Below are 15,098 nucleotides of genomic sequence, written 5' to 3'. Positions count from 1 at the left end.
GGAGGATTTCCAGAGCTTCTGATGCGCTGAACATGCAGGCGACAGAGATGGTTACAACCTAACTAATCTCACATCATTATGCACTGCCTCGGCATGTATTCTTTACACTCTTCCGACGATGCCATGCTTTCAAAGACTAGAAAGAGAAGTTAGCCAAAGGACAAAATTCCAGTAATTGTTACAAGGATTCGACAGTAACAGATATCAAGTTAACTCACATTCCCTTTTAGCTTGCTTACTCTCGGCCGTGTCGTGCCACAGCCTCAACAGCCATGTAGCGACCAGTGCATCCCTCGAATCCTGCGACATACTGCTCGTGACGGATAATTTATATCTGTCATCTTCTTTTTCTTCAACGGCGACCTGTCTGCCATTGGAATCGCTCCACTTGTAGCAAGTTCGACCGACTTTCCAGTTTGGTTGGATATCAAACAATAGGAGTTGTTGCGTACCCTCGTAGAATAATGGCCTATCCGAGGCGGTCTTTTTCGCACTTAACATCGCCTTAAAGGACGTCTTTTGAAACCGTGCCTCAGAACTCTCGAGGCGAATATTGCCCACCGTCTCGGGCACCGCAGATGTGATGTAGTACTTAGCGGGTATATCGGTTCGGTATTGCGCATTCACAGGATGTGCGAGATAGAAAAGATGTCGCTTGTGTCGCGTGCCAGGAGTGACACTCTCGATCTCCGTCTCGGAATCAGGTATATCTTGCTCGACTCTTTCGAATGCCACAGATGAGTCCTTATTCGAGGTTGATCTGATGTCACTGTTCAATTGGTAAAGTGGGATTGAAGTTGCAGAATCCGCACAGACAGATTGACCTGACAAAAAGAGGACGGCAGGCTGAAGGATTTCCGTCGAGGTGTTTCCACCGGTTTTCTCGTACAATTCAGAGCCAGAATCCATTGCCTTGGGCACCAGGTTCAGTCCGTATCTGTCAATATTCCAAGAAATATAATACGTGATTATCTGGTAACGAATGGTGCAAAATATCTTCAACAATGGATATAGAAGGTGGTAAGCAGTATGGTTTGGGGGTTCAGTTGGAACGTACGGAGTACTGGGGCACAAATAGAGGGCGGGACAAAGGTTACCCCGGTTTCCCACGTGGGGCAGCCCCCCAGGGCCGGGCAATAACATGACGTACATCAGTCTTGGCCTCCACCTGGGCGGGGCTATCCTGTGCGTACAGTTACATATACATAACAGATTTGGTATTATTTTCCTGAAGTCTTCTTTCCCATATCAACGACAAACCTGCTCGTTTTCCCCTTTACGTGCAATGTATAGAGCCTGATTGCAGTGACGATAACCATAAGAGTCCAGCGCCCTCCCAACGCGCCCGACTGACAGTCTACCACCTCAAGAGTGAACGCATGTGTCAGACTGGGCCAGGCCATGACCCATCCAAGAAAGGCGACAATCTCACCATCTTTGCCTGCTAATGGATATGATGACGAACATGGTTTTTGGCCACTGCTGCTGCCGCTCGGCTGGGATGATTGTTGGCTAGATGAGAGTCGAACCAACTTGAACCCATTTCTCTTGGCTTGATCTTCCCCCTTCTTGACCTTCCTCCATGCAAACTCCTCCCTCTGCTCTTTGTCGCCTACTTCAATAGAAAAGTGGAAGGCGATATCATTGTTTGTACCAGGTTCGGCCCGTAGCAGTTCTGTATCCATGCGATCGGACTTTGAGACCGGATCAAGTGGCGGTAAGAAGACAATGCCGTCGGGATTGAACGCATGAAGCCCGCGCGACTCATCGCCAGCGACAGCAAGAAGTGGATCCTTCGTGCTCATCCCATTTCGAAGGAGAAACCCTGTTCTCATCCCAAGCGGAGCTTTGCCACTATAGCCAGTTTGCATCTCAATCAAACACAGACGATCCTTGGCATTCGAACCACCACAGAGATTCATAGATTTCCATTTTGTCCACTGGCCATGTACGCTCATAGTTGACGGAAGCGGACCATAACGAGATAATGTTGCGGGGCAGCTCAATGCCTCATGATAGGCGGGCGGGGCTTCATTTTCTTGAATACTTCTTTCGTCTTGGGTGCCCATGTTGGTATAATCGAGAAAGAAGATAAATATAGGACCCTGGTCAATATCATTGACTCTGGCTCATGGGCATTGATTTTACGCGCTTTACATAATGTCCTCCGTCTCATATCCATAGTTACTCCGCCACTGTAGACTATTAATGTTTTAGTGGGCCAGGTACCAAGTTGAATCATCGATTGGCCTTGATTGGTTCTCCCGAAATTAGGAAGATATGCGGATCGCTGTTCCTGGGGGCCAAATGCACTACCTTTGTATCTTGGCTCAATAATTCAATCTACTCGATATTAAATCAAAGACTTTGCAACAACTTTTCCGAAAAGGTAAGTTTCAAACACAGTCAGTCTATTTACAATATAAGCCGCTTATGCAGGTGACCCATGTCCCCCCAGGGCCTACCTGTCCCTCTTTGGCCCCCACGGCAGATTGACAAGAAACCCCCACCCATGAAAATTTTGTGAACATTAGAATATTATGGACTGGTTTGAACTTACCAAATTTATTTGTATGAAGAGAAGAATAGTTGGCTGTTTATGTGGAATCTATCCTTGACGAAGTTGAACTAATAATCTAATATATTTGGCTTAAGGTGGGTGATATTAGAAACTTTGTACGGAGTATTTAAGATGACACGAAGAACAATCCCGCTACGAAGAACTTGATTTGAATTTCAGCGCCTTTTCCGCCTTCTTATGCTTGAAGAGAGTTATAATATCATCAACAGCTGTCGGTGAAGTAATCTGACGAAGACAGATCGATCTTTAGGAATGGGATACAACCCTCAATCTGCAGCCAAGCTGGAGGTGAATGGCGATTAGTTGGCTATGGTGAGGGACTTCCCCCTTGGAAAGATTTATCTGGGCATACCTATGTAGGTAGGTTGTTGAGTATTCAGATTATATAGCCCTACGGGTTACGTTTGTCAATTGAGGGCCTAAGGTGTAAATATTTGATACCTAAAATGCCCGGCGTCTTCTATGGTTTTCTCGAAAGTCTGAATATTGGCAAATTGCTGTGTTATGTGAGGCTTTACCAGTATCCATCAAGACCATGATTACATAGTTGAAGAGATCGACGCTAAGTCGCTTCTTGAAATACATACAACCTTCCCTTAATAATATGATTAAGCGATATCTCGCCTGAGCATATTTCTGATCCATACTTTATCTCATTACCACTAACCGAATGCCCGAATACACAAGTACAAATTGGGCCAATCTCAAAGCGGGGCCCGCTCGCATTTTTATAGCCTGATATCATGCTAAGCTGGGTTCGAATTTCAACTTTGTTAACCATAATTCAACTCAGATCAGACTATCAGCAGGTGGAAACTCGTTTCCCACAGTATCCAATGCTTTCTGTAAACTAGTTTGTCTGTTTAATTTATCTGGCATCCTTCAACATTGAATTGAAAGTCGAAGCAGAACAGTGAAGATGCCGAACAACTCTTCTACATTTTGCACCAATAAGGGATAATAAATTAGATATATAACTTTCCATTACATACACAGAAAGTTATTTTTGAAAGTATGGTTTTTTTTATCAGATACGAAAATCCTGCAATGGGTGTTTTATAGCATGTGATAGCAAAAGTTCAATATGGACCGGTGATCCCGTGTCGGCAATTTGTTACTCTGAAGTCTCGACTCGAAACTGCTTAGCCACCAGCACTGCTGTCATTGGTATCTACTTCGTACAAGGGGTGCCTCTCTATATCCAAGGGTTATTTCCTTACTAGAACCCCCGAAGTTCCCCCCGCCCTTCTGCCCACGGGTCGAAGTGATGATTATATAAGCCACAATGAGGCGGGCCCCGGGGACCTCGGGAACCCCTTAGGGGCCCCAGGGTCCCGGCCCGGTGCTCCTTCAGGCACCGTTTCTGCCAATCACGCGGTGTCATATGCAGATCCCCCAGAAAGAACCGAGGTCGGGGCCACTGATCTAATTTCAGAGATATGAAGCGAAACTGAGGCTTGCTGTTTTTCTTTTCGTTTTCTTTGCTGATATCGGATCACTTTGATTCCTTTCCTGAATGGCAACCATCAATGCCATCGCGTCGTAGTCACACGAAGTCTCGAAAGGGGTGTTTGGAGTGTAAAAGGAGACATGTAAAGGTTAGTGTCAGCAAGTTTGCTCCCCTGAACCCGTCGGGCGTGTTGGATGTGGCTCAGGCGGCCTTTCTGGACGGCAGTAACCCACCAGCGAATACTCATATTCTGACACAACGGTCAGTGTGATGAGAGCATCCCAAAATGTACTCTGTGCAGAAAGCGAAAATTAGACTGCAAATATCCTCCCCCAAACGAAGACGAGGACAGCCCCGGGGCATCATCCAGCGCCCATGATGAAACAGATAGTGGCATTGTGACCCCATCAAGGGATTTCCCACAGGCAACACGCTTGCTTGAGACGAGATTATTCCACCAGTATATGACTTCAACGTACCACACTCTGTCACAGGATGGACTATCAGCATACCATCTCTCCATGACGATTCCTCGCATGGCCGCATCTTGTCCGTACCTGCTTGACAGCATCCACGCGTTTTCAGCCTTACACTTGGCCTCGGTTGAAACTGATAATCGGACTTCATGGCTGAATCATGCCGTGCAATATCAGAGCCAGGCATGCGCTGGATTGAGCAAGGTTCTGCCGGAAATCTCACCACCGGATTACGAACCAGCATTTGTCTCGTCCATCATCATAATGCTCTTTGCTATGGGATCTCGAGTATTATCCCTTGAAACGCGGCCTCTGGACCCGCTTTCGGTGGTTCTTGAGGCTCGCACATTGATGTCTGGCCCCGCCATGCTTCTTTCCCGGATACTTGAAGCCGGGGTTGGCTCGCAGCTGGATGGATGGCTGTGCGCTCCTGACACACAAGAAAATCTCGAAGCTGGGAAACATGATCAGTATGGAACTTCTTCCCTCTGATTCATTGGCGAGGGCTGGATGATAACACGAAACAGTGGCAGCTACCCAGTCGAGAGCACACACGTATTATTCACCCTCCACAAGTATGTTCCAGTGACGTATGGAATAACGGTGTAGGGCTTGCCAAGCTGATCATCAATACAGAGACATAGTGACGTCGCTGGTTCGACTTCATTCGATTATTGACACAAGAAAAGAATCGGACCAACCGATCTACCTAGCCACATGGCAGCAGCTTCATGAGGCCATCGAACCGTGGCCAAAAATCGGACCGCATGGCGGCCCCCTTGCATGGCCCTTATTCCTCTCCGACAAGTTTTCCTCACTACTCAAACATGGCGACTGGATTGCCCGAATTCTGTTTTTACATTTTGGCATCTCTATGCGTCTCTTGTGCCATCGATGGTACGTGCGCGACTGGGGTCGTCGGTTAGTATTAGCCACGCTGGAAGCACTGGACAAGGTTCCTCAGGAGTGGGAGGAAACTGTTTCTTGGATAAGACGAGCCGCGGCGAGGGAGGACTAGCCGCGGCATTGATACCATGGTGAACGTGCGGGGTATAAAGTACTTGGGTTATAGATTTGGGGTATCTTACATAACAAAAGATAGGTCAACTGATGACCGAATCATATCGAAGGGAGATAAGATGCTATAGATGGAGTATGGCGTGTGATCCTGTTGACCCCGAAAAACTTCCGACCCATAACATTTGCCCCCGACAGCTGCCCGACAGCTTATCAGCGGGGTCGGGGGTTTTAGAACACTCCGCTACGCAGTAAATTAAACGTCTTGGAAGATAATCTTCTAATCCTTCGAAATGTTCCATCTGTCATTTCCTTTCCTCATTTCTTATCTCTCGGTGCTGGCTGTATTCGCCAAGCAACCTGGAGCGCGCTGATCCTATACAAAAGTGTCGGGAACCAAGACGACTCCAATCGTGATATGCGACACCCCTGTCAGATCAGCCAAGATGTGGAGAAGGTAAAGCTATCTTTTCCCTCTCCGTTACTACCTCATTTGCGCCCGGGCTGAGAATATTAATATCGGATGCCGTAACAGCTTGGGGTCTTGCCAGCCTCTTCTTCTCCGGGATCTACTCCTGCGCAACATTCCATACCGCGGAGAAATTGGAGGCAGACTCTTGTCAACATGTCGCAACCGATGAAACTCGGATTTTTGGCGATTTTGTCACTGCTATTGATCGCAATTCATCTGCCTAGTGCAAATACCTCCCCCTTGGAGTTCTCCGAGCGAGCCCCGAATGCCGACCTCGGGTCGCATGGTGGAATTAGCCCTGGAAAGCTGGGCGCTGTTGCTAGCGAAAGCTCAGTCTGCTCCCGTCATGGATCTGATATTTTGAAGAAGGGCGGAAATGCTGCTGATGCTGTGAGTATATCCATCCAGGTGGGCTTTGGGGTGAATCTCGGTGCTGACAATGGCATAGTTGGTTGCAACCGAGTTTTGTATTGGTGTCATAGGTGAGGCTACATTCATTCGGTTAATAATTGTATCCCAGCATAGCTAACGGATATTAGGGATGTACCACAGTGGGATCGGTGGAGGTGGCTTCATGCTCGTGAGATCAGCAAAGGGTGATTATGAGTTTATTGATTTCCGAGAGACGGCGCCGGCTGCGGCATTCGAGGACATGTACAAAAACAACGAAGATGCTTCCGTATATGGCGGACTGGCAAGGTAAGACAAATACGCGGAGCTGATGGGAGCCAAGCTAACAGCTATACAAGTGGAGTGCCGGGCGAAGTACGAGGTCTTGAGTACCTTCACAAGAAATACGGCTCGCTTCCATGGTCGACTGTTGTCGAGCCCGCTGTCCGCACTGCCCGTGACGGATTCCCTGTCACAGAAGACCTTGTCAAATACATGAAATCTGCCGTTGGCAGCGGAGAGGACTTCTTATCTAAGAATCCCACATGGGCAATTGACTTTGCTCCGAATGGAACCAGGCTTGGGCTGGGCGACACCATTACCCGACGCCGGTATGCGGATACCCTCGAGGCTATTGGGCAGCGTGGCGCGGATGCATTCTACTCGGGCCCTATCGCAGAGACTATGATCAACGCGCTCCAGCGCGAAAACGGCACAATGACACTCGAAGATCTTAAAAATTACACTGTGGCTATTCGGGATGTCTCTCAGATAGACTACCGTGGCTATAAGATCACGAGCACGTCGGCCCCCTCGAGTGGCAGTATCGCCCTGAGTATTCTGAAGATTCTCGGGACATACAAGGATTTCTTCTCGACTGAAAAATCTGTGAATTTGAGCACCCATCGGTTGGACGAGGCGATGCGATTTGGATATGGCGAGGTATGAATGACCGACTGTTATCTCACCCGTGGACTCTGGTCAATGGTCGCTTACATGAAACGCAGAGATCTAATTTTGGCGATCCCCTATTTGTTGACGGCTTGGCCGACTATGAGAAGCTGATTTTGGATCAATCTACGATTGATGACATTCGATCCAAGATCTCGGATGTGCGGACTCAAAACGTATCTGCTTATGATCCAGCTGGGCTGGAAAGCCTGGACACGTAGGTCCTACTTGATGCATCATTTTTTGACATTATGCTAACGGCGCATCAGCCCTGGAACTTCCCATATCGCAACAGCTGACCACACTGGCCTTGCAATCTCGGTAATTACCACAGTCAACCTATTATTCGGTAGCCAGGTCATGGTCCCAGAAACCGGTATCATCATGAACAACGAGATGAACGGTATGTTGAAAAAGCCAGTCCTAGGTCACGGAGTCAACTAACATCTTCACAGATTTCTCTATTCCTGGATCGTCAAACTCATTTGGTTACATCCCCTCTCCATCCAACTACATTCGCCCTGGAAAACGCCCTCTCTCCTCCATCACCCCCGCGATAGTTGAACGATCCAATGGTACGCTGTTTTTGATTGCGGGATCCGCAGGAGGAAGCCGCATCATCACTGCCACCGTCCAGAGTATCATTCACTCCATTGATCAGGGACTCTCCGCTGCTAAAGCATTGGCAAAGCCCCGTCTTCATGATCAGCTGGTGCCAAACCAGGTCACCTTCGAATACACTTATGACAACGCAACTGTTGCCTCCATGAAGGCACGCGGCCACAATGTTACTTGGGTTGCTCCGGGACAGAGTACTGCCCATTTGATTCGGGTCTTGCCTAATGGAACATTCGATGCTGCTGGAGAGCCGAGGCAGCTCAACTCGGCCGGGTATTCTGTATAGAGTGGGATACGTTGGCACTGTGGATGCCAAAGTACATACATTGTCAAATGCGTACATACCAAGGTACAAAAGCATTACTATAAATAAACAATCCATCTAACAAGTTCAACTCTTTCGCAAATGCAGCCCTTTGTTGTAGATTCTTTGACAGTGGGTAGATTGGCGTTTCTTTATCGGATGGTCTGTGCTTTCAATATTCACTTTTTTGATGTAGAGAGCTCCAACTCACTTGACCTTTTCTTCTCCTTTAAAAGTCTAGACTGACGCGAAAAGTTGATCTAAACTTGTCCATTCCTTAGTTTTGTTTTAGTGGTTTCATTGACACGACATCGCGTCACCTTATCAAACTTACACGTGAATCGACCTCCCCGCGTCACAGGGAGCTAGGAAGCTTTACTCGCGATTTCCCCGAGACCAGGACGCATTACACTCACATAAGATACTCGCCGGTAATTTCTCTTCCTCTTTGTTTTTCTTTGTGCTTGTATTAACCAGACGGCTTTTCATCCAGACAGTTCACACTTAATCCAACCGCTACCGCGATATGTCTACGAACCCTTCGAGCTTCACCAACTTCCTACCTTAGAGAACCTACCATCTACTGTGGTATCAGGAATACAATGGCTCGACTCAGCAAGGTCTCCGTTGTTGTTCCCCTTCCATCATTCGACATCGACCCCCTCAAGACCTTTGACGAAGGGTTCTTTGACCGTGCTGTTGACAACATTTTGTCAGAGGAGGCGAGCTTCGAAGAATCCCGGGACGAGGTGATGGACGGTAACACTGGCATGTCGAGTCCATTTGGGTATGACGGTGCGTCTGACTCCTCGAGGCTCAACGTCCGTCGTAGCCAAAGGACCGGAGCCAACTCGGCGCATTTTTCTACAACATCGACCTCATCACCTACAACCACCTCGGCAAAAAAGCCCAAGTCGAGAAGGTCTTCCAGAATACGGAAGAGTATTACAATGGAGGATGTCAATGATCGTGTTGAAGCCCCTATGAGCCTCGCAGACACCACACAACCTCGGCGTGAGGGCGAAGTCCTACAAGTTAAACCTTATCCCAGTCACGAGGCTAGTGATCGCCCCTCTACAGTTCCTGAAATCACGGAGTCCGCGGCAATGCCCACTGGTGACAACGAAATGACGGCGGAAGAGAAGATCTTTGCTTCGGTGGACTCCGAAAAGCAGATGGAGGTGTTGAAGTTCGTTGTATCACACTCTTTCATGACAGAACAAGTTCAACCTGTTCGACGTTCGGCCCGGCGAGAATTCACTGGTCAAGTCCGAGGCGTCGCCGCAGAGGCTGGAATGAACGACACCGCCATCGATGCCTTGGTTGACCACGTTCGAAAGACCTATCTTGAGGACCGTGGAATTGCGGTAGCCGATGATGCCGACTCTGCATTTGGTGATGAAGTGGGCATCGAGGAAGAAACACACACCAAGAGCTCGCACCGGAAACGGCGCAAGAGCAGCTCGGACCAGCCTGAGGACAAAGAGCATAAGAAAAGCAAGAAACGACACTCGGATAAGGCAAGACGGCACAGCCATGATGCTACACAGCATGATGAGCCAACCAAGGCTGTGGAGGCTTATGTCCCCCCCGGTGTTCTTCCTAGGGGCCAGGACAATGGCTACGTTGAGCCGGAGGAACTGAAACATAAGGACAACACGCCGGATCTTCCCAAAATGCCTACGAACATCATTCGGGCTAGCTCCAGTACACCCATCAACCTGACCAACTCTGCCCCTTATCACGAGTTCGCCCGTGAAGCTGATGTGGCTCCACCTCAAACCCAAAAACCTGAAGTCATCCGGGAGATCAAGCATCTTCAGGACAGCAGCAAAAAGGTTACAACGCCTCACTTGTCACTTGACGCCCCGACGAAGATGATTCAGAGTCCATTGCCTGAACAAGTGGTTCGACAAAAGCAGTTGAAACGTCGTGAGCCAGGCAAAGCATCACAGAGAGACAAAAACAAGCGCAAGCGCGAACGGAGGAAGGAGCGCAACAAACATCGAATGACGTCGGGTGGACAGCAGCACCCTCAAGGCGACTCCGTCGATCGAGCAGATGAAGACTCAATTCCGCCTTCCATTCCGCAAGAAACCCCTTCCGATAGCCCAAATGGAGGCAGACGGAGCTCCAGTCAGCTCCCGCTACCCGCCGATCCATCCGAGTGGACGGTGGATTTTTGAATACCAGTGATTTGCCAGGTGTGACTCCAAGTGATGAGGTTAAGTCTAAGTATTTTTTAGGAGCCGGCAACCCCAATGTTGGCTCGAAAAACAAGCGGGAAATGGCTTCTTCGCTGTACGATTTGTCTATCCCACCCCAAACCCGACAGCTGTTGAAAGATTTGAATCTACCTCCGGATTTCTTGTCAGATTCTTCCTTGAGTGATGCACCCAGTGATTTTGATTCCGATCGGGACGCTTTAGATGATCCCCCGTCGCATGTTCAGATCCAGTTATCGTCTCCGAAAAGCCCCTGTCTTGTCCCCCAATTCACAACCCCTGACCCTCAAACTCCGGTGAAATCCACCTCTTTCATTAACCCAGAACCCATCAAAACCCCCCAGGCCAAACCCTTGAAGCATTCTCCTTATTTCCCACGTGTGCCAGTTGATCCTGAATCATGTCTCCCCTTTCCCCCCATCGACGCATCGTCTTTCGGACTTATTCAGGAGCAGCTTGCACATGACCCCTTTCGTTTACTCATTGCAACCATTTTTCTCAATCGAACCCGCGGGGGTGTTGCCCTGCCGGTTTTGTTCCAAGTGTTTGAACGATACCCTACGATTAAGGCAATGGCCGAGGCAAACCCACCGGAACTTGTATCGATGATAAACTGTCTGGGCTTTCAAAATCAACGCGCAAAGAAATGCATCGCATTGGCACAAACATGGCTATCAGACCCCCCGAATAAAAGCAAAAGATATCGCAAGCTCCACTACCCACGAAAGCTTGATGGTCGAAATGTCGGTCGTGAAGAGTGCATTGACGAAGAAGATTTGCGAGTGGCATGGGAGATCGCACATCTACCCGGAGTTGGAGCATATTCCCTTGATAGCTGGAGGATCTTCTGTCGCGACGAATTACGGGGGAAAGCCTCTGACTGGAAAGGAACGGATGCGACAGAGATCGGATTTGTGCCTGAATGGAAGTGCGTTCTGCCACACGACAAGGAACTACGTGCTTATCTTACATGGATGTGGCTGAAAGAAGGATGGATTTGGGATTACAACACGGGTGATCTGACACTTGCGAGTGACAAGATGATGAGAGCTGCGCAGAGTGGAGGAGTTGCTCGTGAAGAAGAGGGGAATTGGGTACTAGAGACCTCCCCTGTCAAGGCTGTGAATGGATTACATGAATCAGATTGATTCCAAGTGTTGATGTACATGAAACGCTGAATCTCAAGTTTTCAAATCCACATACTTGTATATGTAGATGCCTCAGGCAGTAGAAATCTGTGTTCCCTCAGAAGGGTTTCAGCTGAGAGGGCTATGTAGTCTTTATATATAGATATATATCTCCCTCCCCCAGGACCCGATTTCAGGCTTCCATGCAGCAAAACCACGTCAGTTAAAAAGAGCGGGGCCCAGATTGCTCACCGCATAATCGCATAGTGTGCTTCTTTCCACTTCCAACCATTTCATGCGTCGTACCTGAATGAGGTTATTCTTTTCTTTTTTTTTTTCCAACTCATATCCCTTTCTTTTCCCCAGACCCCAGACACACGGAATGCCGGATTGGTTCCCGCACATTGCGACGTTAAGCGACCAGTCACAACCAGTCACGACCAGTCACGGCCCGAACTAAGCGCCAGGACAATTGGAGACAAAAATAGGATCACATTCCCCTCAGTGGCGGTGCGAGCCTAGACAGGTAACGACGACTCTTTCGCGCGGTCCTCAACACGATACGGATTTCGCCATGTTTCCTGTTAGACTAAACCGCGACGATAGGAAGTCGAAGACCGTCAAGGCCAAGACAAACAAAACAAACAGAAAGACCTCAACCAAGGACCCAGAGGATCCTACCACGGCTCGCTCATCAACTTCCCAACGCAGGTCCTCCATGCCTGGACTCGAGAGATCGGAGGCCTCGTTCCTTGAATCGAGAACTAGTCTACCGTACCCTACTTTCTCCAAAGCTCACAGCAAGGAAGGCGTCCGAGCCAGCATCCCTACACCCGACCCGACCGATTTGACACATGACGACGGGAAGAACGGTCACCGCGAGAATCACCATGCGCCTCCTAGTCCGCCCCTGACTGGTCTCGACCAGGAGTCGAGGAAGGGCAGTATCGTCAACGAGGATGAGAAGGAGGCAGACAAACCCAAGAAGAAAACAAATATAAAAATCAGAGCCTCCGAGGTCAACAGGTCCTCATCGAGTCTCCGGTCGAAACGCGATGATAGCACCAAGTCCAAGTCCAGCAAGACGTCGCGAACAGAGACCCCTACAAAGTCAAGACCTAAGGATGAGACTGAAGCTTCGCCTCGGTCATCAAGCCACAAGACCAAGACAAAGGTCTCTGATGATAGGAAACTACCCAAACGGTCGAGTCGCTCGACGATGTCTGCCTCACAGTCGAACGTTACGCTTCGTGATATCGGCGCAGAGTCAGTCAACGGGTCCGATGCGACGTCTATTGCGCCCAACCAGCAGCACTCGGTGCCACGAAAACCTTTGACCCCACCTACGAAGCCTCCCTCTCGAACCCAGAACCGATCGGCCATGTCCCATCGTCACACTGCAAGTGACGAATCCATCGATTTTGTGAAACCAGTGAATCCGAATTCGTTTGGCGCACCCCCGCCTCCCCCACCTCCGCCCGAAATGCCTGCTACTATTCCCCGAGTCGATTACTTGCTGAAAAATGGTGGTCTGGAAAATAAGGTCTCGAGGGCGCTCCTGGCTAGCCTCGGGCAGAAGGATCCCTTTTCGCAAGGACAACCTCAGTCCCGGGCTATCGCCGGCAAAATCTTCGATCCGTATAACCGTTTACTAGACGACTACCAAAAGGTCATGAGTAAGAATGGATCCCTCGCTGTTGCAACAGGCTACCGGTCTGTCGCCCGCCGTTTATTGGATCGTCTCGAAGCAGTTTTCGCGCGCGATATCTCATCCGAGCCATGTAGCTGCCAGATATGCGACCAAACGGAGACAGATGATCAACCAGATGGAGTGAGCTGGGGCGAGGTTTTGGAGCTCGTGTCTGGCCGCAGGGAACTTCCCATGTGGCCGCCCTTCACAATGGCACCAAACACCGTGGATACTGGTGCGCCAGGCGATGAGCATGTTCCAATGCAGAAGCTTGACGTTGACGTTCCTGAAGAATACCGCGAACACTTCATTCGGCAATCTCGTAAGACGAAGGTAGCTGTCGACAAATGGCTTTACGAGCAGAATGATCCAGGCACCAGCGCTCCTAACGAGGTTGACGATGAGACGTTGACCTTTGCCATGCTCACTCATCTCGAACCCCACCAGCGCTCATTGTTCTGCTCTTTGCTTGGCATCAATTCTTCTACTCCTGTCCCGCGATCTGACGACGAAAAGCCCCGACCGAAACCTTCCGCGCTTGTCTCGTCCGCCTCTGCTATCCAGCGTCTTTACCGACTATCCTCCCTCCCTCGCGACCCAGAAACTGCTATGTACATGCTGAATAACCCTACCCTCCACCATGTCCTCGCCACCCTCTCCGCTATCAGCGATGACGAGTGGGAGATCCTCATCTCTGGCCGCTTCGACGGATTCCTCCGTAGTGGCGCAGAAGACACAGGTCCCACCGCGAATGCCGCCGGGGCTCGTTGGAACGGCAGTCGCTCCAACACACCCTTGGGCGGCGGTATTTCCCGAGGACCGACACCCAATTACATGGACGGCAGCTTCCGACCCTCAAGCCAAGTCAACGGCGCACCTTCATCCCCCGCCTCATTCGGCGGCCCGATCGCCCTCGACGAGGAAACCGAAATCGCCGCATTAGCAGAAGTCGAGCGCGACATTTTCCTCGGAATGGAAGCCCTCGAAGACGCCTTCGAAGCCCTCCACTGCAAGGCCGAAGTCGTGCGGCGCGCACTACGCGAACGTGGCGCCGGCCTCTCCGTAGCAAACCAAAGCCGCCGGGGCTCGTTTGTCGAAGCGCGTCTCGGCACGCCCTTCTCGGGCGTCGGTACGTGGGAAAGCGGCGGCGAAGACGACTTCCTCGACGACGAGCGCTCTCTTGCACCCGATGACTCGGCCAGTAATATCAGCTCGAACCGCCGTCGCCGGCCTAAGAGACGCACTGAGCGACGCACACCTGCGCCTGTCGAGGAGGAAGACGAGGAAGATGATGGTCTTGGTCGTCGGGATACGCGAAACTCGAGGCGGAGATAGATCGGTACCGGGATGGAATGGGAATAATTCTTTTCGATTTACGATCTACGTGCAGCGTTGGAATCATTCGAGGACTGTTTGCTGGATAGCATGGGATATGGATATAACTGTTGCTGTCGCAATGGGCTTGACGAACTCATGATACCCCCCCTTAACTTTCTTGTCCTGGGTGTTTTTACTATGTTTCGAGCTTGTTCTTTTTGCATCGCTTTTTTTCGCGTTTGGGCTACTGCCTACCCCCCTTTTTATATTTTGCTCTTTTGATGATTTATGAATGCCATGAGCTTCCTTCCCACGACCAATGCCTGGCTGTGCGTTTAGGCTATGATACAAGTTTTATTTAGCATCTCCCACCGGTTGGATTCTTAGTATTGTGCAATATAAGCGAACTGGATGTAGGTATTACAATGATCTATAGGAGATTACAGACAAGTCCAAACAAGGGTAACCCCGAAATAAGGA

The 15,098-nt window shown here is 49.7% G+C and overlaps 6 protein-coding genes across 6 annotated transcripts; 5 read left to right on the top strand and 1 right to left on the bottom strand.

Moving 5' to 3' along the window:
* Window positions 1-68: 68 nt before the first annotated feature.
* On the bottom strand, window positions 69-2,069 carry N7455_004521 (uncharacterized protein; the record flags this gene model as incomplete). Its single annotated transcript, XM_065604824.1, has 3 exons — window positions 69-136; window positions 219-937; window positions 1,261-2,069. The coding sequence occupies 3 exons, from the start codon at window positions 2,067-2,069 to the stop codon at window positions 69-71; spliced, it is 1,596 nt and encodes a 531-aa protein (XP_065461724.1).
* Window positions 2,070-4,110: 2,041 nt separating this feature from the next.
* Window positions 4,111-5,525, top strand: N7455_004520 (uncharacterized protein; the record flags this gene model as incomplete). Its single annotated transcript, XM_040956705.2, has 4 exons — window positions 4,111-4,292; window positions 4,333-4,977; window positions 5,035-5,082; window positions 5,144-5,525. 4 exons carry the CDS (start codon window positions 4,111-4,113, stop codon window positions 5,523-5,525), a joined length of 1,257 nt encoding a protein of 418 aa, XP_040812788.2.
* Window positions 5,526-6,149: 624 nt separating this feature from the next.
* Window positions 6,150-8,241, top strand: N7455_004519 (gamma-glutamyltransferase; the record flags this gene model as incomplete). The annotated part of the gene is made up of 7 exons (XM_040956809.2): window positions 6,150-6,386; window positions 6,445-6,478; window positions 6,536-6,695; window positions 6,746-7,328; window positions 7,394-7,554; window positions 7,607-7,740; window positions 7,793-8,241. The coding sequence occupies 7 exons, from the start codon at window positions 6,150-6,152 to the stop codon at window positions 8,239-8,241; spliced, it is 1,758 nt and encodes a 585-aa protein (XP_040812723.2).
* Window positions 8,242-8,861: 620 nt separating this feature from the next.
* Window positions 8,862-10,445, top strand: N7455_004518 (uncharacterized protein; the record flags this gene model as incomplete). The annotated part of the gene is made up of 1 exon (XM_040956740.2): window positions 8,862-10,445. The coding sequence occupies one exon, from the start codon at window positions 8,862-8,864 to the stop codon at window positions 10,443-10,445; it is 1,584 nt and encodes a 527-aa protein (XP_040812841.2).
* A 101-nt stretch (window positions 10,446-10,546) lies between these two features.
* On the top strand, window positions 10,547-11,632 carry N7455_004517 (putative pre-mRNA splicing factor; the record flags this gene model as incomplete). Its single annotated transcript, XM_040956816.2, has 1 exon — window positions 10,547-11,632. The coding sequence occupies one exon, from the start codon at window positions 10,547-10,549 to the stop codon at window positions 11,630-11,632; it is 1,086 nt and encodes a 361-aa protein (XP_040812743.2).
* Window positions 11,633-12,185: 553 nt separating this feature from the next.
* N7455_004516 (uncharacterized protein) lies at window positions 12,186-14,636 on the top strand (the record flags this gene model as incomplete). Its single annotated transcript, XM_040956707.2, has 1 exon — window positions 12,186-14,636. The coding sequence occupies one exon, from the start codon at window positions 12,186-12,188 to the stop codon at window positions 14,634-14,636; it is 2,451 nt and encodes an 816-aa protein (XP_040812761.2).
* Window positions 14,637-15,098: the final 462 nt, after the last annotated feature.

The sequence above is a fragment of the Penicillium solitum genome (genome assembly GCF_028829755.1).
Source record: "Penicillium solitum strain IBT 25940 chromosome Unknown utg000003l_segment0_segment0, whole genome shotgun sequence".
Taxonomy (NCBI): domain Eukaryota; kingdom Fungi; phylum Ascomycota; class Eurotiomycetes; order Eurotiales; family Aspergillaceae; genus Penicillium; species Penicillium solitum.
This window is presented reverse-complemented; position numbering and strand designations above follow the sequence as displayed.